This window comes from Miniopterus natalensis, chromosome 3 (assembly GCF_054644295.1).
Source record: "Miniopterus natalensis isolate mMinNat1 chromosome 3, mMinNat1.hap1, whole genome shotgun sequence".
NCBI classification, from domain to species: domain Eukaryota; kingdom Metazoa; phylum Chordata; class Mammalia; order Chiroptera; family Miniopteridae; genus Miniopterus; species Miniopterus natalensis.
In genome coordinates, this window is record NC_142083.1 from 55,023,085 (window position 1) to 55,050,445 (window position 27,361).

The 27,361-nt window shown below is 39.2% G+C and overlaps 1 protein-coding gene across 8 annotated transcripts in view; it reads left to right on the forward strand.

The window, feature by feature from the left end:
* The window catches only part of PAM (peptidylglycine alpha-amidating monooxygenase), a 147,674-nt gene that overhangs the window by 32,386 nt on the left and 87,927 nt on the right, over nt 1-27,361 (forward strand). For all 8 annotated transcript variants that reach the window (XM_016221968.2, XM_087815463.1, XM_087815464.1 and 5 more), the window contains exons 3-6: nt 147-204; nt 12,337-12,424; nt 22,629-22,714; nt 24,038-24,121. In XM_016221968.2, coding sequence (XP_016077454.2) covers nt 147-204; nt 12,337-12,424; nt 22,629-22,714; nt 24,038-24,121 — 316 coding nt within the window. The remainder of the gene's footprint in view (nt 1-146; nt 205-12,336; nt 12,425-22,628; nt 22,715-24,037; nt 24,122-27,361) is intronic.

Here is a 27,361-nt window from a genome sequence, read left to right on the forward strand (position 1 = left end):
ATTAACCTGGCACCAGTGTGTGGCAGGCAGCTTCACCTGCCTGGCCCAGCAGTTCTCTTTCAGCCATATAGCCTATTTGTTGACTAGTTATTATTTCTTCTTTGCTAGCAGCAATTTAATTTGAATTTTGTATCTCTCTTTCATAGTCTGATACATACTTCTGCATGTCAATGCGTTTGCCAACGGATGAGGAAGCCTTCGTGAGTAAGTAATAATTGGATGGGGGGGGGGTTGGCAGTTGACAGGAAGGCGAGTTATTTGAAATCAGTGAAAGGCTCCCTTTGACGGTTATGAGCGTATTAATCTTTTACTGTCAGTTTCTAAAATGCATTTATCATGCCTAATGCGGAAACAACTAGAAAGAGCCACCGAGAGAAAAGATTACAAACTGTATCTGGAGAGATGCATGAGTAATAGCAGTTAAGGAGTTGCATGCAGATGTCAATGGCTGTCAATACCATGTGGTCCCATTTGTACTGTATTGGCTTTCTGTCTGTGGCTGGATGCTTAATTCCGCTCCGCTCAACACACTGTTTATTTACTTGCTAGGTCATGCTGTAAATCAAATGCACTTAGAATCGACATTGGAGAGCGTAATATTTTACCTGTTAGGTAGATGGACAGGAAGGAAGGAAGGAGAGACTGAGAGAAGGGATGGAGGGATGGTGGAAGGGCGGAAGGAACATGGTTCTTGTTGTCTGTATTGCAGAATGAGAGGACTCTTAAATGACAGGTCCTTCCCTAACTGGGTCTTCAAATCAGATAGGAAAAGTGACAAAGCACCATCTGTTTTCATCTAGGTTGTTTTAATTTAAACCCGCCTTATGGCAGACTTTTAACTGTTTAGGGAAGAGGTGTGATTGGCAAAATTATTCATAGATTTGCTTTTTTCTCCTGCTTCACTTTTCTGGTTTGAAATGTTGATTTTAGAGAGAAAGTGATGATAATGAGAGTTGTACTTTGGTCCCTTGGAACTAATCTTCAAGTGAGCTGTCTGAAGCAGCTATTATGTGGATTGTAGAATGTGTACAGTAGCCTTGGGGCCAGCTGAGGATGAATTTTTTCATGAAGTGCTCTCCACAGGAATATATATTATAGACCTATGAAGCCAGGGTAATGTGCCTTTTTTTTTCTTCTTCACATACTTTGGTGGTAATCACAAAAGAAAATATACCTATAACAAAACTCATTTCTAAAGATGAAGATTAGACCTTGGGAAGTTGAGCTTTGCCTGACTGCTGTTACTTTGTGTAATCATTGAACATTACTAAGAAAAAGTTAGGACAGTGCTCCCAGATCCTGAACTTTAACTGTAAAGGCAGAGAGATAATTTAGAGTCCTAATTGTAGTAGGTTGAGTAACACCAAATGTGATTTAGAATGTAAATTCATCATTAAAATGTCAACATTAAAGATTTCCTTAATTTCATATCCACGTGTTTGGCAGCTAGGAGGAAATAATAATTACTCATAAAAGGAATTTTACATGAAGTTTTTTTTTCATACTAATTCTATGTTTTCTCTGTGCAAGTTCAGAGGTAGTCTTGTTTCCTCCTGTTTCATGCTTGCTGTGAATACAAGGCCACTCTACATATCTGTGTTACTATGAAGGCCATGTTTCACAGCAGTACTACAGGTCTCACATTAAGAGGTTACTGGTTTGTGTCTGGAGGCTGACGGTAATATATGATTTCAGAGCTGGTGACTATGAGGACTATAAATATATATCCTGGAATGTGTTACTGCTCTCTTAATATAAAATGTGTTTACTTTTACATAATTTAAAATTGAAAAGTACAAGTGAATATATTCAGTCAAAGAAAACATTCATGGGAAACACATAAAAGGCTATATTAGAACCAGGGTACTAAACATTTCTGCATTTTCTTAGGCAGCTCTCTTCTAAAACTGTTCCCAGATTTAAGGTCCTTACAGGATCTTATGAGATTAATAAGTAATTTCAGTATTCTCTTTATTGCTGGGAGGATTGTATGAATACTAAAGATTTTTTCACCTTTTCTAAACAGTTGTTTGATTTTCAGTGTGAGTCCTTTAAAGTACTACCCACAGGCTATTTGTGGTTACCATTATTTGCCTAATCCAGCAACCACAGAAATTTAGGTGTAGGCAAAAGTAGAACTGGAAAATTGAAAACCAAGGAGAAGTACCAAAAATTATTTCAATAAGGGGTTAAGTAAGGGAAATTTTGCATGTGTTGTCTCCTTAATTCTTAGAACAAGCTTGAAGTTAGTCCCATTTTATAGTTAGAGAAACAGAGACAGGAACATCAGTGTCTTTGATTTAGTTCGGTGCTAGGACAATAGTTAGTCTGGAATCCTTGTTCATGTAATCAGCCTACCACCAGCCATCGTTTACTGACAGCCTGCCAGACACTAGGCTACTGAAAGCTAAGCATGTTTAAACCACTTTACCAGAGAGGAAAAAAAGAGTCAGAGAGGTTAAGGAACATGCCCAAGGGTTTTTACTAGCTATGTGCTACCCTACTTGTATGCCGTTTAAATCCTAACAGATTTGGGTGTGGGGATAGTGGTACCGGGAAGAAAGAAAACAAGTTATCAAGTGGATAGATGGAGCTGAAATACAGCAGTAGCACATTTCTGTCTTCCTCAGATCAAATACAATTATTCTTCCATTCCCTTACCTTCACTCCCTACTAGGAACACTCTGGTCAGTTTTGTCAAAAAATAAGTAAACTTTAAACCATCTTACAAAAGAAAACCCAGTACACGTGAAATTTTAAATATTTGCAAAAGGAAAAGGGCTTGGATGTTTAGGTTGTATGTTGGGAAGGTGATCACACGTAGCTTTTCTAGTCTTCCCAAAGCGAAAGTTTGGTAGTGATAACCAAGGGGTTTTTCATCAGTGAAGCCTTTTTTGTGGGTCTTCCCAAATTCTAGGTTGCAGGGTGCATTATCATTGGAACTGAAGGCTTGTAAAGGCCTATAATACTCTATTTCTTCTTTTCTTAAGACATTTTTATCATTTTATACCTTCTGCTTTTATTATCATCTATGCCTTTTAAATTATTGAATGCCAGCAGGATATGTGCTACGGAGCATGTGGGGACTCAGTAATTGCTTGCTTAATACATGAGTGAACACTGAACAAGTGTTTTGTTTGGCCATTTTCTGAGGCAACATATCGAATAGTAGAAATTTACCTTTTTGCCTTAAATTATACTCTTGTTGGAATGTAAAGGAATAAGTGTTTTTTAAGAAAAGCCACTTGTTCACAAATTCTGCTGTGTGCCAATCAGTGTGTGATGCAATGGGGATGTTAGGTGTGATACAAATTCAGGGAACTCCCAGCCTGGCAGAATTCTAGAAGGCAAGGCTACAAATGCCAGGACATATGAAAAGGACTTTCTCGTTTTTCTTTTCAGATTTCTAAAAAAAAAAATCACCAAAGGAAGAGTACAATTCAGATGACTTGTTAGGGCTAAAGCACAGTCTCTGGATGGTGTTAAAAGCCAGAGTTGCATTTGAATAAATCACAAATTGGGCTTTATGCTTGGGTGACTAATTAGGTAACTTGTTTTCGATACCCATACTTCTTAATTTTGAGAAAACACATCACATTTGTCATGGAATTTATCTGTGCCTATATGCCTGTTATGTTCACCTATGAGCATGCACAACATTTGCTGTGTTTGTCCGTATTGAATTATTAAACGTGAATTAAAGTAGGTATTTAGGGAAATACTAGTCTGAAGATAAGTGTGTTTTTTATATTTTGAAAAAAATAATAGCTCTCCCTAGATCATTGCTTTTGTTTATTAATTTACTAAGAAATCCTAGAATTGGGATGGGTAAAGGTCTGATAAAATCTGCATTTGAGCACTGAACTGTGATGCTGTCTAAAAGGTGTTTTACAGACACTCAGAGGAATTGGCCCTGACAGCAGCCCATTCAGCCAAGAAATTTGACTGTCATCTTCATTGCTTGCTTTCCTTCACATGGATGACCAGTAAATAAATGTGTCTTTTCCTGAGTGAGTGATGGCAGGTCCCTATCTATCAAACTGCACTATCCAAATGAGATAGAAGCCACTGAATTTAGAAACAGATGAAATTAATCTAATGAGTCATTGCTTTTCGTTTTCTTGGGCTCCTCTCTTGAATGTAGAACAATTTCTACTCCAGCATTGCACAGTTAGACGTGAATATTTCCAAATGTGACCTTTCTTAAACAAAGCACATGGTAAGGTGATGCTGGGATACTTCAGAAACTGCTGGAACAACCTAATTTTTCATCATGTTTATGGGTTACTACATAGTGTGACTGTAAAGATCAAGGTCTGGCACAGTTACAATTCTCATATATCCACATTTTATGGCTTTGACAGCAGTTAATGAAAGTGTGTGTGTGTGCCTGTGTGCTAACATGTGCATCAATCCCCATCGGTAAGCAATCCCTCTGTCGCCTTTTTGCTTCCAATTAGTTGACTGCATACCCTTTCCCTTCTCTCTCAACTGGGATTTCGTCCAGCATGAACAGTCTCTGTCTCCACATGACCATTGGGTACCTTCTCGCAGGCACCCTGGGAAGCTGTTCTGGTTCCTGAGTGAAAGCCACCTGGGGAGAGCTGAGATAGCACAGATAAAATACTCTGTACCAGGGTCTCTGATGAGTGCACAAAACCTAACTTGCTCGGTGATAATCATGGAGAAGAAGCTGCTGCTATGGACCCTGGCTCAGAGTATTTCTTAAAAGTCCTCTGTCCTTTGGTCACCCAAATGCCCATGTTTTGAGCATGAGCCCCAACAAACCTCAGGGTTTTCTCAAGTAATAAAAAAGGAGGGGAGAGGAGTAGGAATCATTTTATTATATTTTATAATGCTGAGATTTAGGAATGTCTTTTAAGATACATCTAGCCCGGCCAAGCGTGGCTCTGCGGTTGAGCATCGACCTAGGATCCAGGCGATCGGGGTTCGATTCCTGGTCAGGGCACATGCCCGGGTTGTGGGCTCAATCCCCATTTGGGGGCGTGCAGGAGGCAGCCCATCAATGACTCTCTCATCATTGATGTTTCTATCTCTCTCTCCTTTCCTCTCCCTGAAATCAATACAAAAAAATATATACATCTAGAGATTATCAAAATGTAACTGATGGATGTTAACTAGACTTATTATGCTGATGATTTCATAATATATACAAATATCGAATCGTTATATTGTACACCTTAAACAATTATAATGTTATATGTCAATTACATGTCAGTAAAAATATATATATGTATGTATAAAAAAGTAACTGACATGTGGACAAAGTTGTTTTAATGCAGTAATATCAAAATGCCACCCCCAACCCCACACCCCCAGTAAAATGGCCAATCCAGAGAGCCTGGGTCTGAGCCAGAATTGATGTGTAAATGTCCTGCAGTGGCAAGGGGTGTGTGGCACTTTGACAGTCATACTGAACTAGCCATTTCAGCTATTTCAGTGGGGGAACTTCTCTAAAGATCAATATGAATGTTTTTGGTCAGGGAAGATTTCCTGAGAGAAATAGGCAAGATTTGATCTGGGTCAGGGAAGGAGGGAAGGCGGTCTCTTTGGATCTGCAGAGGGGAGGACAATATTCCAGTGGCCAATGGTGTGAGCAGTGAAGGAGCCTGCTGGGCAGGAGTGTGGGCCTTGCTCCTTGCTAAGCTGCGTGGCCCAGGACAAGTTCCTCGGCCCCTCTCGCCTCAGGCTCGTCTGTGTGGGGGAAAAGAGACCAGGCTCCTGTGGGCGTTGTGAGAAGTAAATGAGCCTGGCAGAGGGCAAGCCCTCAGGAAATGTTAGTGCTTCTGGCTGTTAGTGAGGGGGGCTGTCAGATGCGAGTGCAGCGTGGAGTTGCAGGCTGTTGTATTAGAAACCTGGTGGCCAGCAGACTGGCACAGTGTCACGCATGACCTGGAAAGGCAAGAGGAAGGATATGGATTTGATTCGGGAGGAAATTAATTGGGGACTGTTGTAGGAGTGACATTAAAAAACTGAGCTTAATGAAGCTTATGCTATTTTATCTTGCATAGCCTGGCTGATAAAGTGTATTTATTGATTTATGTAGTTGGTTCTGGCATATACCAATAAGTTCAGTTTTAAACGGTATATCATCTAGAAGTTGAATTCTTTTTTTGTGCTAAAATTCTTTTATTTGGAGGTGAGGGTTATTTCATTTTTAACTTGTGTTCGATTTGTGGGCCCGCTCAGGTATCTTATTTCTTGGATAATTTGGCAACAGTAGTTTAAAGTCCTTATAAACCACATTAAGGATGCTTTCTGAATTGTATATCATTGTCCATGCTAGTGAGAGTTAATGACAATTTCTCTATTAAATTTTCTGATTAAAATGCTCAAGCAGAAGGCCTTTGTGTTAGTGTAGAATTGCTTTATGGGTGTGCGGAAGCTGGCAGAAGATAATCTAATCTGCCATTGCTGTGGGTTTCTAGCATGCTGCCAAATGGACTGTACTGCTGTGAGCCTTACATTTTTCTGATCCTTTTGGCTCAGCTGCAAGATGATGCACATTATGGTTGATCATATCCTACATTTAAGTTACAATTTAGAGCATTATCTTCAGTTCCTATGAACGGTTGTCGAAGTATAATCTTTATTTTTTGGAAATAAAGAACTATTTATGTGAGTGATACTAAAATTTGGGGGCCTGTAATGGTTTTTCCATTATGACAACTCCTTTACATTATTGTTTCTTGAACCTTACATCTCTCTGTTCTCTCAGTATTGAAATAATTCTAAAGAGTCAACTAATTTTTACCTTCGGAAACTCTTTTTACATATTTATTTTAAAAGAAACCTTGTTTTTACTATTTGTCCTATACATTTAAAAGAGCGAGGCAATCCAGGTTAACTAAGATGAATTAGCTGAACTCTCAATATGCTCATACAGTACAATATATTCAGCCACTGAAAATGTTAATTGTAGTCAGAGTCACCTGTTACTCATCTGTGAAACTTTTCAAAGATACACTTGCCTGGAGAGGTAAATGACATATTCTGAAGGAAGGGGCAGGACTGATGTAGCGTGGACCCTGGGCAGCTGTATTTTGAGCAAGGTAATACTGATGCACAGAACCAAGTGAAAAGTACTGTTGACAAAAATTGTTTAGTAACATGTAAAAATACTGACAGTATGCAAAACAAACTGTTTATTGTGTGTAATATGGTTACACTTGGAGGAAAAAAGAAACAGAGTTAGCAATAATTATCTCTAATGATATATACAGACAGCAAATCTAGAATGCCTATTAAGTTCTGGAGACCCAAACTTGCACTTGAAAATCAGTTCTTTTCTATTCAAAAGGTTAATTATCCATAGCCTGTAGTACTCCTTTAGTGCATATCTTTAGCTACAGAGGGTGTTCCTCCCATGGTCAGTAGTAATTTAGGGTTGGTTATGTGTGCATGGATATCTCCTTAATCTCTCTTTCCTCCCCTTGGCTATAGGTGTTCTTTAAAGTCTTTCTACGTCCTGGGTCTGACAGATGTGTCAAAATTTGACATGCAAACCCGGATATCATCTTGGAAAGGAAAATAGAAAGCCAAGTGCTAAATGAAATTCTGTCTTAGTCTCACATTCTTAGTGTATTTTATGGCCCTGATTGTAGTCTGATGTTAGCTAAAAGAGGCCATAAATCCCCAACAACCTCATGCAGTTAGAACACATTTTGCTTAGAACTCCAGAAAACAGACCTAGTTATCTCCATGCTCAGTGTGTCGCCCACACACATACTCTCAGGTCTTTCATTTCAGATGGCATTAATAAATCCTTCAACCTATGCACTGTGTGTCATCATATTTTCTTAATTAATATGCATGAGTCACTATTTCTGGAGTTTTAGTCCTTCAGAAGATTTTGGGTCCCAGGACTTAAGTCACAGTTATCTGCCTATGAAATGTCCCCTGATCTTCTGCATCAGGCATTCTGAACTGTTAACACCCTTTGAGACGGAAGTACCATTTCCGCTTAAGCAACGGTCATCTTATTATTGAGTTAGAAGTGTCAGTGGCCGTTTTAGTCCCATCAGATACAACGTTCCCGTGGTTGCTCACAAGGCTGTGTTTTTGCCTGTGTGGCCATCCTGAGGCTGCCTTTGTTTATCCTGCCTGTCAGAACCGCACACTCAGATGCAGTTGTTTTCAGTATTAGCCTCTAGTTGCTTCCCCTTGGATATTTTATTTATTTGCTGTACGATGGGAGAAAAAGAAAGAAGGGGGGATTTCTTTTAAGATGTGATTTTAAACTATCTTTCCATATTCTGTTTTGTGTAGCGTTGGAATCTCCAGCCTGCTGAGTGGACCTCATTGTTATTTATTTACCGGGTGGGGCCTTGTTTTGCACAGTCAGGCGTAGTCAGTAGGACTGGAGCAAGCCCAGCAATGAGCCTGGCAGCCAGTCTTCTCCCAGCTGACTCCGCCCACCACTGGTGGCAGGCCATTCAGTGAAATTGTCTTAAGTCCTGCTTGATTTTATGGTATCTGCTGTTTGTTTTAGATTCACATTTTGATGTGACAATCTTTTTGCTGGAGGTCTTTCTCATTTCAACTTGCAATGAAGTGTACTTTGAGCTATAACAATACAAGTATTTCAGTATACTCTTTTCCTTAGGATATGAAAAAGTTGTTCAGGTGCTTGTTTGCACTTTGTGCTAATAATTTACTTAGCATTTAAATTAGATCTTGAGTTTCTGAAAGAATGTACGAGTCAGTGTTTATGAAAGGGAATTCTGAGGAATTTTCTTTTACTACCACTTAAAGATATTGATCCACTTCTGTGGAGGAGGCAGAACTTTACTCTCAAGTGGGTTTTTTTTGGCTGATCTAATAATCAAATAGACATGAGACAGGTTAACAGGAGAAAATAACCAAATTTAATTACATATATATATAGATATATATATATATCTATATATATATCTCCCATATATAGAGTCAGAGACCCTACATACATGAGAGGTTCATAGACAGAAAGGGAAAATGGTTGTATAAGACATTCTGAGCTAGGAACAAGGTAATGCAACTTGGGGCTTCAGAAGGTAACTGCAGGGAGACCACATGCTTAGCAATTATTAGTTTCCACTGCGATATACATAGGCAAAAAGTCATTTCCGGTGATAACGCTCATCATGTGCCAGGCTCCTAATTAAAATTCTAGATAGTTAAGGGAGGGGAGCCGAAGTTTCTTTGAGCCTGTAGGGTCTCAGTTGCCTTTAGCTTAAAATAATCCCCATACCACTGAGGCACATCTTGGGGTGGTTTGTTCTGAACCCTACGTTTCTCATTATAGAAACTAAACTTAAACACGTGTCTAGTAAGCAGTTTCTAAAATAGTATGTCAGAAGGAGACAAAAAAATCAGAGAATAGTGAGAGAAGTTACACTTTGAATAATTTTTGCCCTTTACTTTACATTGGACAATTGGAAGATCACCTTGCATAAGCAGGGGCTCAGGCAAAACATTCAACTTTCCTTCCTAATGAAAAGCCACAGAGATTATATATTGTCTTCATGATCTATTCCTCTCTCAACAGGTCTCCTCTCTCTGTTCTTACCTGAGCCTTTTGCTTAGTAAGATTTTATTTTAGAAATTTAATGGTAGCCTACTCCTTTTTCAAAATGTTGCACTTCACAGTGCATTAATATAAAAAAGAAACTGTGGGGTCTCCTGCACGGATCCTGACAGCTCAGAGCTTTCTCTAAAACTTGTCCTGAGCCTTCTCTGTGGTTCTACTTTCATTTTTGGTGCTTTTGCCCACCCTCCTGGCTTCAAAGTTCAATTTTTGAGTGATTTCCAAATATTCCGTTCTCTTCTTTCTTGAATAAGAGTTACACAATTCTAGTATTCTGCAGGATATTTCCAATTGGTTTGTTCAGTTAGTTTGTTCTGAATTTTTAGCTGACACCTCAAACTCACATTGTTTTGCATCCAATAGGTTTTTAAAAAATTAAATCTATTGTGGTAACATTGATTAATAACATTATATAATTTTGGGGTATATAAGATTATATTTCAGCATCTGTGTACTCTATTGCATGCTCGCTACCTGAAGTCTAGTTTATTTCTTTTACCATAATTTGGCCCCCCATACGCCTGGGTTGCCCTCTCCCTGCCCCCTTCCCCTCTGGTAACTACCGCTCTGTTGTCTGTATCAAGTAGTTTGTTCTGTTAGTTTGTTACTTTTTGTTTTGTTCCACATGTAAGTGAAATGATACAGCTTTTTTCCATCTCCACCTGACTTATTTCACTTAGCATAATACCTTCAAGATCCATCCATGTTGTTGCAGATAGCAATATTTCATCTTATTTTATGGCTAAGTAGTATTGTGTTATACACATACACATACACCCCCCCCCCCCCCCACACACACACATCTTTTGTATTCAGTCATTTGTCAGTGGACACTTAGGCTGTTTCTGTGTCTTGGCTATTGTAAATAATGGTACATTAAACACAGGGGTACATATATCTTTATGAATTTAATTCTTGATAAAATACACTTGGTCATGTTGGTTCACAGCAGAAATTCCCAGAATAATTCAATTTTAGGAAATCTGTTGATGTAATTCACCCATAATAAAAGAACTGGAGGGGGATGGGAGCCGTGTGATCATCTCTGTGGGTTCTGAAAAGCGGAGGAGTTTGCCTCGTTGGACAAACCCCTCCTGGATGGGCACAGAGAAACTAAAAAAAAAGACTGGAAGGTGGATACAGCTGGATCAAAAAGTTATAGATGCCCATGGAGTGATATAAGCCATTGACAAATGAATGTAACATAAAGTGTATCCCATACCAAAACAGATTTAAGGTGGATAAAAGACAAATAAAGACCAGATGCTCCCACCTCAGGGCTTTTTCAGTTCCCTTCTGCGGGGAATGATCCCCTGGGAGGACTGCGGGGGAGAGGAAGGAGGTCCTGCCCTCCGTGAGAGTGTCTGTGAGATAGAATCCCTCTTCTCCCTCCTGTTTCTCTTGCTAACAAACTAAGACTTGGCAACAATATGATTTTCTATGATTTGCGAACTGTGGTAACTTCCAGTTGATCCTTCCAAATATCTTCTTCAGCCTCTTAGGCTGATTGTGTTCTTTCGTAGTAGAAACCAAGGCCTCAGGTTACGTCAGGTCCATTTTCCAGCCATCCTCTGTTAGCTTTTTAAATGGTGGTACAAAAATCTCAAGATGTGGGGTTTTTTTAGGCTTTAAAGTCTTATTTTCAGTGCAGTGAATGAAAGGCTTTTTATTTTCCCTGAAAGTTGTTAAGATGTCTCAGAGTAGGTGGCCTGTGTTTTCTGATCAGCCACACTTTGCAAGTCATGGTGCTATAGTAGAACATATTTTATTTTAAATACTCATGTCTCGGACACATATTTTAGCACTAAATGATGCTTTATTAATTTTATCAAGCAGACAAAAAGAGCTAAAAGATGCAGTTTTACACACACTTGAGACTGAAAATCATGTTAGGCTAGTTAGCATTTCCATGTGTAAAGGTGACTTGTAAACCGCCCCTAAGGACAGTATTTTGAGAGTAGACAAAAGAAGATGCGCCAAACCCAAAACAGCAAAGGGAGCTCATGCTCAATATTGATCTTACATAATAATACACTTAGCTTTGATTTTTTTCTTTGTTTTACCTCTGAACTGATTTTTGTTTGTTTTAATGTCTTTCAACCACTATTGTTAGGAGAAAAAGAGAAAGGACCTTGTGTAAGTTTCAGTATCCCTTTATAACAAGTGCACAGCGCTCATCCTGGACAGTAATTTCTGTAGTTTTGTAAAGATATGTTTTCCAGTTTTCTAGTAAATTGTTTTTCCAGACCACATCCTAGTGGCTACTGTTATTCTAAGGTGGTAATAAGCTTGTATTATGAATCCTTTTGCTCCTGTTTGACCACTCACTGTGGTTTCTATTTTGTGCAGTGTTGTGCAGTGTTTTTATGGTATTCAGCACTCTGCTGAAATCTGGAAGGAAATATATTGTAAATCCATAGCCTGAGGCTTTCATTTTATACCCACATAATGCTCCCATCACTTTAAAAGGCGTCTTCTGTTGAAAAGTGTGCATGGGTAGATGTGTAGTTTCAGCCTACTAATTAATTATTTTCTTTTTGTTACGTAATAGTTTACTATTGTACTAAATTAAATGATCAAATCATGTTCATCTTAAGGAATAAGACAGTATATGCAGCCAGGCCATTCTATCCTAACAGTATCAAAACATCTTGTAATACAGCTACTTGAATTATTGAATCGTCTCTTGTGACATTTGTGCACAGAAGTGTAACTTGTATCCACATTCATGTATTATTTTCTCTTAACAGTTGACTTCAAACCTCATGCCAGCATGGATACTGTCCACCACATGTTGCTTTTTGGATGCAATATGCCTTCCTCCACTGGAAGTTACTGGTAAGGCATAATGGGCTCATACTACAAAGGAGTGTAGAAAATGTGTTTTTAATAAGTACAGAATGCATCTGTGCAAATATTTTATAACTGATTAATAAATAGGCAGAATTTTTTTTTTTTTTTTTTTTAGAAAAGAACTTTGTTCTTTTGCATCCAGTAGTTCTCATGTTTTGATTATCATAGTTATTTAATCTGCTCTGGAGCACATCCATGAGTCTTTGATTTAATAAGTATATGTCATCATAGGAGTGTGTCGAGGTGCATACAGCTTGAAAAGGAACACTAAAAATTTAAATAATGAGTACTCTGATGCTTATTTTTTTAAGTTCATAAATATAGCACCCTGGCTGTGCTCATTGAGCACTCTTTTATTCCAGACACCGTGCTAGGTGATCTGTACAGCATTTCATTTTATCCTAACGTCTCCGCAAAGCAGATGTTATTCATAACCCTGACTTTACAGACAAGAAGCCAGAAACTCAGAGATTCAGTAACTTGCTTAAGGTAACACAGCTGGTTAGTGTCAGACCAGGTTTGAACCCTAGGCTGTCTGGTTCCAAATCTAGTTATTTCTGTTTCACCACACGGTGTCTCATTTATTCAAGTAAACTGTTGCAGTTTTAGAATTTATTTTAATCACTGTGGTGAGCCTTAATATCCTGTCATGAACAATCAGTAAACATCTATTAAATGCTAGTTACATGTCAGAGCTGCAGCAGATGCTGTGGGGGGTTCTAAGATAGATATGTTTTCTACCCCCAGAAGCTTCCAACATAATTATGGCTTGAGCTCTTCTCTTTCACTTTGTTCTTTGATGGTAAGAAGATCAGTGAACTTTGAAAATAGCTGTGCATTTTAAGCCTCATATGTAACACCAATAGCCAGAACCACTGTTACATATTTAACAGCACAGAATGAGTGTGCCTTTCTTTGCACTGGGAAGGGGTCTGTTTTGTAGTCCTGTTTCTGCATAATCACATAGACTGATAGACCTTTCTCTGAGCATCCCAATACTGACAGGGCTGATGCGAGGCACACAGCAACTGCTTTCTAGTCATTTTTATAATAAACAATTGTTATATGTATTTGGTACTGTTAAAACACAAGGCAATTAGTGGAAATCTCCTTGGACCAAATAACATCAAAGCATTTGTTAATAGGCTTAAGTATTTGATGAAAGGGGCATATCACATAGGAACCCCACTCACATGATTGGGTTTATGTCAAAATGGAGCCAGGGAATCACAGTTAATACTCTTTGATATCAACATTCCAGTTTTTTGCTCTTCAGTAAATTTTGGTAAATAAATTTTGGAATTAAAAGATTATTCCCTGGACAGCTTTTCTGAATCTGATTCAGCAAGTCACGTCCTTTGGTTTTTATGTTTTAAAAATATTTCTTCTGAAATTAGCAAAATTTACCTTTGGATTAAAATGATTAGAAATAGGTAGAAGGGATGTGAACTGAAAAATCTGTTTCGCTTCACCTTGGTTGAAGAGAATGAGTAAAAAAATAAAACAAACAAACAAAAAAGCTCGGCCAGGAGTGGCTCAGCGGTTGAGCATCGACCTGGGATCCAGGCGATAGGGGTTCGATTCCTGGTCAGGGCACATGCCCGGGTTGCGGGCTCGATCAATGACTCTCTCATCATTGATGTTTCCATCTCTCTCTCTCCCTCTCCTTTTCTCTCTCTGAAATCAATAGAGATATATTAAAGAAAGAAAAAAGAAAACGTCACTTAAATGTTATGGCTCTAATTACTTAAGGGAAAGTATTTAAAATGAACCAAGCCTAGTTCATTGTTCTCATGTTAAGGGAATATCAGAGCAAACATTATTTTGTCCATTTTAAAATATTTGTTCATACTCTTTAATACACCATTTTGATATTAAGCCTTTCCATAGAACTTTTAAGTTGGGGAAAGAGAATTCAAAGAAAAATGTAAATGAAAGTGAAAACAGTAATTTTGAGTAACGTAATTGCTGCACGTATTATTTTGCTAAAATTATTACTGGAAAAGCAACATTGTAGAGAGATAGAGTAATAAACTCACTGGCTAGATTCCCTGGGCGTGTTACCTTCCCACGTGGGCTGGCCCTGGTTTCTTCATGTCATCGGGAGACTCTCACTAGATCATTTATAGAACTCCTTTATGCTCTAAAATGCCATAGTTCTGTGACTCCAAGTTGCATGCAAACGGTGGGTCAGATTGGAAAGGCATCGCTATTAGGAGTTGGAGATGTATGCACTGGTTGAATCACCTCAAGCAGGCAGTCTACTGCGGTTTGCCATTCAGCTGCATCATTAAGTAATTGGAATTCTTAATGACATTATACCCATAGCATTTTAAATAGATTTTAAAAATCTGTCTGGCAGCCCATATTTCCACTTAATCAGTAGGCTTGTTATAATTGACATTGTAACCATAAAACAAAGTCAGTAACCGTTGCTGTTACTCATCTTTTTCTAACCAAGCCCAAAGTGTTCAGCTAACATTTAAGTAGGATCTATGTGAAAACTGTCTGTTTGTTCAGTGTGAAAACTGGGAGATATGCATTAAGTAAAACTGTTCTGGTGACTCTGGCTTCCGCAGTCCAGCCTCAGTCTCCATTGAAAGGTGGGATAGACTTTTTTTATCTCCCAATATTTAGCAAAATCCATTGGTCTTTAATGAATTAGAGCTTGCAGGATATTTTATGGGCTGAACTTTTCAGTTGCTTCACAAAAACATCCTCTGCTCCCTACTCCCAGTGCTACGCAGACTCTGCCCTGGAAACAGACAGCGGATGTTTTCCAGCTGCTTAGCCTCTTATCTGTCCCACCTGAATTCTATTACTAATAGCACAAATCCATCACTGTCAAAAGCCCTGCATTATTTTTCTAAGATAATTAAGTCATGGAATTGATCACGCTCATTTTACAAATGCAAATCTGTTTTTCAGCTGCTCTGAGATATATACAGTACTTAAAAGATTTCCAAATTTTCATATATTTTTGGTTATTATACCTATAGTGATTTTTGACACTTAAGAATATCAAGAACCTATTCACGCGCTAGGGAAGTCTGTATGGGAATACAGAGGGGTTTTAGTGAAAGAAGAAAAAGCTAATATTAGGATATTTTAACATCAAAACATTAAGCTGGGATTTCTTCTCTTTACTGTTGGTTAGATAGGCTTTCCCTGTTTTCACTTGACTCTTCCATTTTCATTGCCAGCAGGTTGGCAAATAGGTCTGTGTCTCTCATAAAGTAAACATTTCCCCCTGAAATTATGAAGTTATAATTCATCCCTTGTCTTCAGGCAGCACTTTTAATATCGAGGCAAAGAGCTATTCTGATGATGTTTCACTGCTGCACTGCCCTCCTTTGCTCTCTGTAATTGCCTCTTTCTACTGTTCATTAAAATATATTTACAGTTATATTAAGTTTACATGAAAATAGTAGACACAGCATGAAGCAGTTTTCATTATGTAGTCATTTTAATTTTGAAGTTTTTTTCCTCTGCACATATTCTAGTCTTTTGTGTCTCGTTCCAAATTAGCAGCTCACACTGGTAATGTGTCTAGTTAATTATATGCATGTGCATTTAAATTGCATACATTGATGTGAACCTTTTAATATACCGTGGGGTGGTCCCTTTATAGTTAGAGTGGGCCTGGTGCTCAATTCCGAATTTACATACCTCTCGAGGATGCAAATAAGGACCAGCTGGTGGAAAAGCAGCAGCTCTGCTGGCCCACGCAAAGAAGGGAAGAGTACCTGTCAGATGTAGCCCGTATACCTTCTTTTCCTAGGCTTTTAGAGAAAACAAAACATCTAGGGCCCAACAGAGCGCCAAGATTGGAGCAAACAGCAATAGCATGATTTGTTGGACTTCGTTTGTGCTTGCAGACTTAATTCGAAGCGTAGCATTCTAAGTTCCTCAGATTTGTTGGCTAAAGAGGAGCCATCGGTGAGCAGATGCTCTTTCGGGCCATTTAGAGTCAGCAAGGAAATAAGGTGTTGAAAACTGAGTCATTTAGATATAGAATTTAATTACTGCTCTCCACTAAAAAATGGCAAACTTTAGGAAATCTTGGAAATTGAAATACTGCATTTATCTATTCTATGTATTCTTTCTCTAGTTTTTTTTACTCTAACGATAACATTTTTAAAAATAATGAGCGGTTAGCTACAGAGAGTTCCAGGCTTTGAAAATCATGGTATTTTCTTCATATAAACTGTTTTGGCATTTGGGGTAATCCAGGAGCACTGTCTTTTTGTAACGTGAGATTGCATAGGCTCATGCACCTTTATTCTGCTGAGCACGGCACTTAAGGCTTAAAGCAATTTACGACTGCCCACCCCAGGACTGCGTTCATAATATTCCGTGACTAAAGTGAATGGGCTTCTTAAGTGTCCTGCTTTGTACTTTGACGAGATCTTCTATGCAAAGCTAAAATTATGTTTAGCCTTAGCAGTTAATTTTTTATTTGAACACTATTCCTAATGACGCTTATTGTGGCCATCTACTCTTTACAAACGAAATATGGCTTCTGTAGGTTGTTTGATCTTTTTTGAAAAGAAGAGTCCCAGCTGATTAAATGAGGCTGTTTCTGGCTGTTCTAACCTGGAATCATTCTCCAGCTGAAGCAGCAGTGCCTTACCGTCCTATGAAGCTTCAGCTTAAATCCCTTTCAACTGCTCCTATTTGTTAACCACCTGCTGTGTCTTTTTAAATGCCACCGTCTCCACAGGGTTACAGATGCTGATGAGGGGAAGGAGAAAATGGCTAAAACATATACGTAAATATAGAGAGAGAGAAGCCTGTATGCGAAACACTCTGCTTGGTTACTCACTTAAATGACTTTTCTTCAGGGTGATGTTACTGAAGCGTCCTTGCCTCCCTCAGGAGGACCACGACGCTTTGCTTGAGAACGGCGTTTGCATCTGCTGCCTCTGTGTACCCTCTCCATGTCCTCGCTACCTGTCACCTGTACACTGTGCGGCAAGGTTCACGGTGTGCCTTCTGCAGTGCCCTCTTTGTTTCCTCCATAACAAACTTCTAAAGTTAAACGTACATAACATCCTTGTCAGTATAAATAAAAACAACACCGTCTCCCAAATCCACCCTTTTCCTTGTTTGAAGCACTGTGAAATGTGCCTTTGAGTGTAGTAGCAGAGTTTCGACATACATTTTTGCTAGGCTAAAATTAATTGTATTTGTTTCTGCTTTAACATCGTAATAGATTTATATTATATTGCATATCAGGATAGTATAATAGGTCATCATTAAAGAACTTTTGGCATCTTTAACTCCTAGTCACCAACGATCATATTTCTTGGCTGATTTTTAGATGCCTGGATTAGAGGCGTTGATAGGCGTTCCTTAGCCCCTGATCAGTTCCTTGTAGACTAGTATCAACTTGAATAAAATAGAATGTCATAGATGTAACTGTTTTGACAGTTTCAACAGAAACAAACATTACATAGTATTGGGCATTAATTTTTCTTCTAAAGAGACTAATCTTTATGTTAAACAGAATAGCAATATTATATACCACAGCACTCACTTAACATTTAACATTTAACTTAGAGCCAGAACTTTGAAATCACAGCGTCTTTCGTTCAAGTCTCAGTTCTAGTACTTGATAGTAATAATAAATATTATTCATATTATTGAACCTGTATTGAGCTGTTTCCTCACCTGTAAAATGAGGATATTAATCCTGCCTGGTTGGGCCATTGTGAAGGGTGAGGGTAATGTGGTTGGCACAGTGGCTGACACATAGAAATACTTAATAAGTGGTAGCTGTTATTCTTCTTCATTTATTAATAAAATGTTTATTTACTATCCACTATGTGCAAATGCTTTGTTAGGCACTGAGAGTTTGGTGTGGGCAAAACAGACACACTTGCTCTTATGGACTCGACTGCTTCTCTAGTCTCACGGAGGGTTATGGGCACTGTGGCGCTGTGGATCAGGCTGCGGCTTGTAACTAGCTCTCCCATGAAGTATCCTGATAATTACCATGTTAGTGCACACCCATTGCACTGAAATTCACATAGGGTTTGCCTGAATTGGGAAATATGTTCTCTGGGTTTATAGACACTTAATGAAATTAGAATACCTGACTCAGTGGATGCAGTTTTGAAAGGTACAGACATTTCCATATATGCCATTGATTTATGTTGTGTTTCTTAAAGAAATGTTCTAACTTTGGATTCATTTTCCCGTGGTTCTGTTGGAGACTAAATGTGTTAAAATTGGAATTGAAGGCCATACAGACTTAACTTGAGGGCCTGATAATTTTATTTAAAAAAAATTTTTTTTTAGGCAAAAGAAGAAATGAGTTATCAGTTCTGATCTTCCCTGAGTAACCTTGGGTTTTAAACAGCCTTTAACAGATACAACCGGAGAGGATTTTAACTGTCGGTCGTGCTTTATTTGGATAATTCAAAATGACAGGCTAGCACTTTTCAGTTCTTGGCATCGTCTAAAAATATTCCTGCCGTCTGAATGGTTTCCCCGTGGATTAGGGGTGAAAAGGTTCTACAGCAAAGGTTCAAGAGTCCGGAATGGTTTTATTTTCAAATGGTAATTCTCATCATTTCTGCAATGAATGCTAGGAAGCCACAAGGGAGCTATGTGAATCTTTTCACAATTAATTGGCTTAATCTGGAGGAGCCTTTAGGAGAAGCTGCTATAAGAATAAGGAGCCTGGTTGATGAGGCCTGAAATTACAACAGCCATTGATCAAGGGTTGGTTACATTGCTTCCTAACCTTAAGACTCTTCTTATTAACAAGGACAGTAAAAATCCTGCTTTGGGAGGACCCTTTTTGGAGAGCCAAAATATGCAGTATCACCTTTTTCTTGTTGGTATTTTTCTGTGGAGAAAATATGATGCTATCTATGGTCATTTAAAATGGGAAATGGAAATCTGGGAACGAAGAGGTGGAGGGATTTGATCCCGGCGCTCGCTGCCACTCTCCTGTGGCTTCCGTTATAGAATCCATGGCTCTCAGCCTCTTGTTTTCCCTCTTCCTCAGTCCTGTCACTCATTACATTTTAGGATTAGTTTCAATATCCCAGTAAGTCATTCTTCACTCAGCCTTGAGTTGTGCACATTCTTTAAAAAAAAAAAAAAAATCATAAAACAGGATTCTAAAAATCAAACCAAACTTTGCTTTTGAAGGTCTTCTTTTACCAGAACTGATAACAGAACTAAATAGAAGATCATTGTCTCTTTGCGGATAAGTCAGAAGAACTTGTGTAGAATTTGAGTTTAGAATTTCATGCACAAATTGCAGCCGTAGCTCAGATGTGACAGTAGTCGCCAAAGCTTATCTTCATAGGACACCTTTCTCTGCCTACCAAGCATTCTCACAAATTGAAATAGAAGGTGGTATGACAGCCAGAGGTTTGAATCGTGGCTCGACTGTGTGACCTTAGCGGTTATTCACACTCTCTGAGCTTATTCGGCTGTAAAGTGTAACCTACTTGCAGTGTTCTTGTGGGAATAAATAGAAGCTTGTTTGTACAAAAACACCAGGCAAGCAGTAATTCAAATTTATCATTATTTAATATTACAGTTAAAATTTCTTAACTAAATTTTTTAAAAAAAATTTTATACTTGTCATTTCAATACAATTTAGGTCACTTCAGTTCTTTAAGTATTTGTATATGAAAACTTAAAATCATACTTAGCAGTTCACTTCGGCAGACATTTCTTGAATAGTTACCAAATGTCAGGCAGGGTTGTAAGTGTTGGGAGCACAGCGCGAAAGTTCTGACGCCAGCCTTCAGTATGCACAGCCTGGTTGAAGAGGAGATACATGAGCCGATCCTCAGGGTGAGCGCTGTGGTTCAAGAACGAAGTTGGGTGGGGCGGGATCAGAGAAAGCTTCCCTGAGGCGGGAGATTGGAGCAGAGTCTTGCAAGAGAAGGTGAGTAGGACAGGTTTGTCAGGCAGAGAGCTAGGGAAGGGGCTCTCCAGGCAAAGGGAGCAGTGGAGAAGACAGGGATTAGGGATCTGGCAGCCACTTGGCATGACCAAAAAGTTTTTATTTTTTTCTGGAGCTGTAACAGTGTCCCAGATCACGAAAGGCCTCATGCTACAATGTTTGGGTTTTGTTTTGATGTTATTCTTGGGAAGCATTTGAAAGATTTTGTGCCAGCGAGTGACATAATCAAGTATGTCACTTAGAAAAATTTACTAAACCAGTCTTCTCTATTATATTTCCTTCTGGTTCTTACTAGTCACACACATAGCAGCAGAGGAAATAATTATCTTGTTTAACCTAAGACTGTCATCACATGGATGTGAGACACTGTACCTTTATGGTCTTTTGTTGAAAGCTATGAAAATTGTCACACAGATCTTTAAGTTTCAGTAGCTGACAGCAGCGAGATACAACGTTCATCACATCTGACAATCTCATTTTTTAAACCATTATAGCCTGAGGCCAAGTGCTTCTGTGCACTGTCCAGGACCCTCAGCCTTTTAGCACACTTGGCACAAGGACGTCACAGACATTTGTTCCAGTGCACAAGTCTCACGTGGTGAGGTAATGATCCTTCACCACAAGTATATTGTTCTTGACAGTGACCAGTAAGAAACCACTGGTTGATGTGTTTCACATGGCACACTACCCAGTTTCTTTCTGCAGCCTGATTTATAGAAGCAAGAATTTTTGCCGAAGGTGACCTTCCGAGACATCCTGGTCCCGGGCCCCTCCCCGCCGTCACTGAGGCAGGTAACAGTTGTCTGTACTTAGTGCCTGTGCTTTCACCCCATTTCTGGCTATAAGCAGGAAACACGTTAGGAGTCCCTTCCTGTGAATATGAAGGTACTTCTCACCAGTGGTTTTCTTATTTGTGACCTGGCTCTTCTCCAGGTTTCTAGCCCCAGTTTCTGACCTCTTTGGGAAGTGGCCCCGGTCTGCCCTTCCGTCCCCTCCAGGCCAAGGGCAGTGCACGTTTTCTCCTCTGTGAGCCAGCCTCCTGCCCAAGCAGCCGTGTTTGCTCTTATGCACGATCGTCCTCAGACCTTTCAGATCTGCCCAAACTCCTGATTCTGACCTTGTTTGGTGCTAATTTCTCAAAACACAATATAAAGACAGCATAAATATGTCACCTAATGGTGTTTTGAACAAATCTAATTCTATAACAGAACAAACTAAGAGATACAGTGTAATGGGGGACAAACAGCCATGTGGTTTGGGGTCAGACAGCTTACCGTTTATGAGATTGGGTCCACCAGTGAAGGTACCGATGTGCTGGTTACCTTACTGGGTGCCCTGCACGCATCACCGTCACAGCCCCACCGGGCGGGTTTCCGTACAGGCCTCCTCGGGCTGATACGCAGCTGTGAAGGAGGTTGTGGGATTCAGCTCCAGATGCCTTTCTGCCTCTGCTCCTTCCACCACCCAACCCTGCCTCTCAACAGTGAATCTTAGGTAACGTGAACGTTTTGTTAGATGATGCATTCCCCAGTATTATACTTTGAGGTGTATAAAGTGCTTTCACTCACTTGACTTGCTGAGTAACTCTGTGAGGTAAGTACAAGAATCTCTGTTTTACAAGAGAGAAGACTGAGGCTCGCTGAGATACAGGGACTTGCACAACATGAAACAACTTGTAAGTGATGCACCAGTATTCATAAACTTAAACAAAATCATATATAGATATGTGTGTGTGTATATATATACCTAAACACCAAGAGCCCTTTAAGTGGTGCATGCGTGGGTGTTCACCGTACTAAGCATAAGCACTGCATACTGTTTGCTGCAACAGCTAAAGACCTGTCGATAACACTGGTCCCCAAAGGAGAAAGGTGTTCCGTTTCTTTTAATCCACTTCTAAACTTCCTGTGCATTAGCTTTGGTTTATTCAGACTCTCTATGTGATGCTTATTTTTCTACCTGATTATATCGTGTACGTTCCACAAATGAACATATTGAATTAGAAATTGTATGTCTGTCTCAGGGTTGTTTTACACTGGGCAATAAACAAATCTTTTATATGTGCTTTCTTTTCACACTGAAAAATACTCTTTGCTGCAGTCTTCATTAGGATCTTAAAGCTGATGTGACTACAGTGATAATAGTACTTTACTTTGTTTTCATACATTTTCCCCTATCCCTCCCCACCATGGTGAGTGACTTAATGCATTTTACTACTTGAACCTTCGTTTATAGCTACTTTTTTCTTTCTTTCAGGTTTTGTGATGAAGGGACCTGTACAGATGAAGCCAACATTCTGTATGCCTGGGCAAGAAATGCGCCCCCTACCAGACTCCCCAAAGGTACGTCTGAGGCCTCTTGGATGGTCTTGTAGTCACTGCTTAATTTCTGATTCCAAAGCACTTTTTATTGTATGCCCCTTCCGACAGTTGTTGACAATATTCCGTCCTGCAGTTTCACACTAAAAAAGGACCTGTATTGCCTGCTTCGTATTGAAAAGGTTTCATTTAGATAGCTACTCTCTCTCCACTTCTCTTTGGTTAAGAAATTTGCCCAGATGACAGTGAAGATAGAAAACAACCAAGTTCACCTCAGGCCACCTTTGGCCTCGGGCACATTGGTTTTGCCAGCAGGAGCATTTCATGAGCCAGGAGAGCTAGGAATGAAATAAACTGCCATTTCAGCAAACAGGTTTTTTTTATAGTCCTGGAACCTGGGCATTGAGTGTGATGCCAAACCTCAGCTGGCTTTCTGACTTCACCTCTAAATACTGTTTGCAGCTTCCAGTGTGTGAGCGAATTACTAGACTCTGTTTTATTACCTGAATCTTTCTTAGTATCAAAGTGGATGTGCAGTTCTGTTACCAAGTAGGGCTGGCAGGGTTAGGGGACAGCGGCTTGGGAAGCACACGCTGCTCTCTGACCTGCCTAACTCATGTCAGCTCTAAGTGACGTCTGTTTTGCTTTGCTTCAAATGAGCCTCAGGATCGTCTCTGTGGTTAACCAGGCAGCCATTGCCAAGCAAGTTTGGAAATTAATAAGGGGGCCAGTCATGAATATGTTGACATTTTAAAGACCCACAAGTAGAGCAGATAGAAAAAGAAATTTCTGTACTTCTCAGTATTTTCTCTGTAGGTAATTTTTAGCTTACTAGCAAACTCTACTAATAGTAAGACTGTTAGGAACCCATCAGAGTCCAAAAATTTCTTGGCATACTAGAGTTTGTAAGCTACATTGGTAATGGTTTCCGCAGTGTCATTTTGGCAGATTCCTGTTTTCATATGGAAAGAAAAGTAATTCCTTCGAGATGCTCTAAGAAGTCTATTTCCTATATTCAGTCAGAAAATAAAAACACATATGAATATATACAAAGTCAGATGTCAGTTATATAATCAAGGACAGAATTTGTTTTGCTTTATTGCGTTTCTTTCAAAAGAAAGAGGGTACTGTGTATAAAATGCTATCAGAGCTTTGAGAAGGATTGATAGATTATCTTAGAAGTTGTCAGTAAATGCCTCGTTTACTTTCATTTTCATGTAACATAATTTCATATGCGATATGCTATTTTATTTCCCTTTGGATTTCACAGATCCGCAACCCAAGATTAGCTCCGTTTTAGAATTCCATTTCTAAAATATTAATTTATCATCTTCTGTAAATCTTTAGGTGTTGGATTCCGAGTTGGAGGAGAGACTGGAAGTAAATACTTTGTACTGCAGGTACACTATGGGGATATTAGTGCATTCGGAGGTAAGTTTAAAAATATTGGAACTCAGCACAACTTTCAGTACTATATTGTTTAAAATATATATGTTATTATCCACATAATAAAATGAAGACTTGACCACACCGTCTTCCCACTAGGAAACAACTGCTTTTGTTTCTTTTAATTCGGGACTGCTGGGGAAATGACTTTCCTTTTGAAGGGCATGTTATCGTACACACCTTGCTGTGCTTTCTCCTGCGCTGACTTCAGGGTGCTTTGGCTTTCCAGTGTATTATCTTATCTGCCTGCTTCTGTTAGGGGATTCCTTCCAAGCAGCACTGTCAGAAAGTGTAGGGACTAGTAAATTATTTAATTCTGTAAGCAAGCCCTTGGGAGAGTCAGCAAGTTTTGCAGGAACAGCGAGGCTCGCCGACGCTCGGCTCGTGGCCGCGCCTTGTCCATATCCACGCGTGGCACGTCACGAACTGGCCCGCTGCCCACGCGTGCAGAAACCGCCCGCCCCCAGACAGCGCTGCCGAGCGCGGCCCCGCACACCTGCCGCTCGCCCGAGCTTGCTGTGCAGTTCACGTAACTGCTCCTTTCCCATGACAGAGTCATTAACCCGAGGAAGGGGCCCGTGCCCAAGGCAGCCGGGACGGGTGCCTGTTCTGCCTTCTGCCGCTCAGTCACAGGCCACCTGCACGCCAGGCTCACGCTCCGGCATTCGCGGGGGTGTAGATACTCAGCAGCCTTCTCCTTGGCTGTCAGCTTCCACACTGTCTTGCTGACTTACGCATATTCCCCACGCTCTCTAATTTAGCATTATGTTTCTGTTAATTAATCCGATACAGTTTCCCCTCCAGACATACTGGCTTTCTGTCCCACGACTAAGTCTAGAAGTACGTGTCCGCCTCCGCCTGTGAATGTCCGGGGCCTTTGCTGCGACGCCCCATAGGTTCTCAGCATCCAAGACAGGGGCAGTAAATGCATCTTTCTCTGGAAAAAGATGTTGGAAAAAATACCTTTATGTCATTGAAAAATTATAATTAGTTCTTCAGTCAGATATATTATCAATTAAGCAAGCTCCTGTGGACCAGCCTATGAATCCAACTTCCAAAGAAAATTTTTTATATTAAAAACATGCTTTGAGTTATACAGAAATAGCTTTTCATTTTGGAAACAGAACCTAGTCTTACACTGCTAACTGTCTATAGTGCTAAGACAAGGTTTTGTTGAAGACAAAGGAATAATTAATGTTTGTGTTTAAGGAACAAAGGCAGAAATTATCTGCTCTAAAAATGTACTGTGTTGGCATCAGTGGAACAGGCGGACTCTAAGCCTGCTGACTTCCAGAGCATTGACAATACAATTGTAATTTTTTCTAAAAAGGCAAGGAAGGCTTTCCCTGACCACCACAACTAACATACCCACTCATACTCCCCTCTCTCCACACTATATCCCTCCATAGAAGCCCTAGACTTTACTTTTCAACCTAATTCTTAGCTTTGTAATACCTCCTAACAGATACCGCATTGATGCCCTAGGGAAATAGATGATATTTACTAGTTCTTAAAATATATTACTGTAATAATTTAATTTAAATTAATTTATTACTGATGAGGAATTTGGACCTAGAGATTATTATGCTAAGCGAAATAAGCCAGAGAAAGACAAATTTGTCTGAGAAAGACAAATACCATATGATCTCACTTATATGAGGAATCTGATAAACAAAATAAACAAACAAAATAGAACCAGAGGCATGGATACATGGAACAGTCTGATAGAGGTCAGAGAGGAGGGAGGTGGGGGACTGGATAAAAGAAGATAAAGAGATAAGCCAAAGAACACACATGCATAGCCCATACACCCAGACTATAGTGTGGTGAAGACCAGGGGAGGGGGTGCGGGGGCTGGGTGGATCTGGGCAAAGTGGGGGGAAATGGGGGATATCTGCAATAGTGTCAACAATATAAAGAAAAAAAGGAATTTGTAATTGTTTAAGGGTAATTAAAAAGTATTAATTATTACTATGGAAATATATATAAAAGATTGATGAGAAACTTTTAACTTTTATTTTTCACTTTTTTGAGGATCATTTTTATGAAAGAAGGTATGAGGTGGAAAGATTACCAGTGTTGTAATTCATAGACTCTATTGTAATATAATGAAAATAGAAACAAAAGGTTTTGTTCATGTAACTCATTCCGTTGTATTATATAGTATCTTGTGCCTTAAGTTATATGTGGCTTAGAATAGTAAACACATGGGAAAATGTTAAATCTCACTAAAACAATGAGAGATCATTTTAGATTTATTAAATTAGGGGTGAGTAGAGGTTGAATTCTAAAACCCAGTACTACTAGGCTTTGGATGAATCTGGTACAGTTTGAGGAGCTTTATAAATTAGTGCAGTATTTGGAATGCAACTTTACTATATTATATACATTTTATATAGAACATTAAAATCTTGCTTTTGGCTTTTATCCTAAAGAAAGAGATTTTTTCTTGTTTTAAAAAAATTATCTACCCACAGTTATTTATGTACCATTAACTATTCATATGAAAAACTAGAAGTTAACAAATATCCCTTAATAGGGGACAAGTTAAATAAATGTTATAACAAAAATAGCTAAGCATAAAATTGTATATAGATTACATAAAACTGTATGTATGCTTGTATGTTTCCAAGGATTATAAAGAACAAGGAAAATAGGAAACAGTCAATAAGCATGAAAGATAGAATTGTGTGGATTTTTTCCCCTTCATAATGTTAAAACACCATATTTTTAATTCTACAAGTCGAAGCACTATGCTAAGTCCTCCAGTACCTGCCGGTTAGTGAGCTGCATTTCCACCCACCCTCTTCTGACAAAGAAGAGTTCATGTAAATCTCTACAAGCCTGACTTGATTTATGTAAGGAGTGACTTGTACTTTTAAAAGTCTCTGTACTGTGATTGTACACTTCCTTCCAGATGCACCTAGAAGTGGAAAATAATTTTATCATCATAAAAATACATTGTATGTGATATATGTGTAGTATATAGAGCCATATATAATCATATTAGTGTTAGTGAAGATTTGAACTATTGGTGATGCCTTAAGTACATCAATTGTCCATCAGAAGCAGACTGAGACTATGAGGGAGGAAATCGCTGCATTCTTTTGAAGAGTAGGGAGATGTTTGGTGTAAGGCTATGAGCATTTTTTCACACAGGGAGATTTTAGACAGGTGAGTGAAGCACCAACAGTGGAAGTAAAATATTTTCTAAAATTTGTTGGA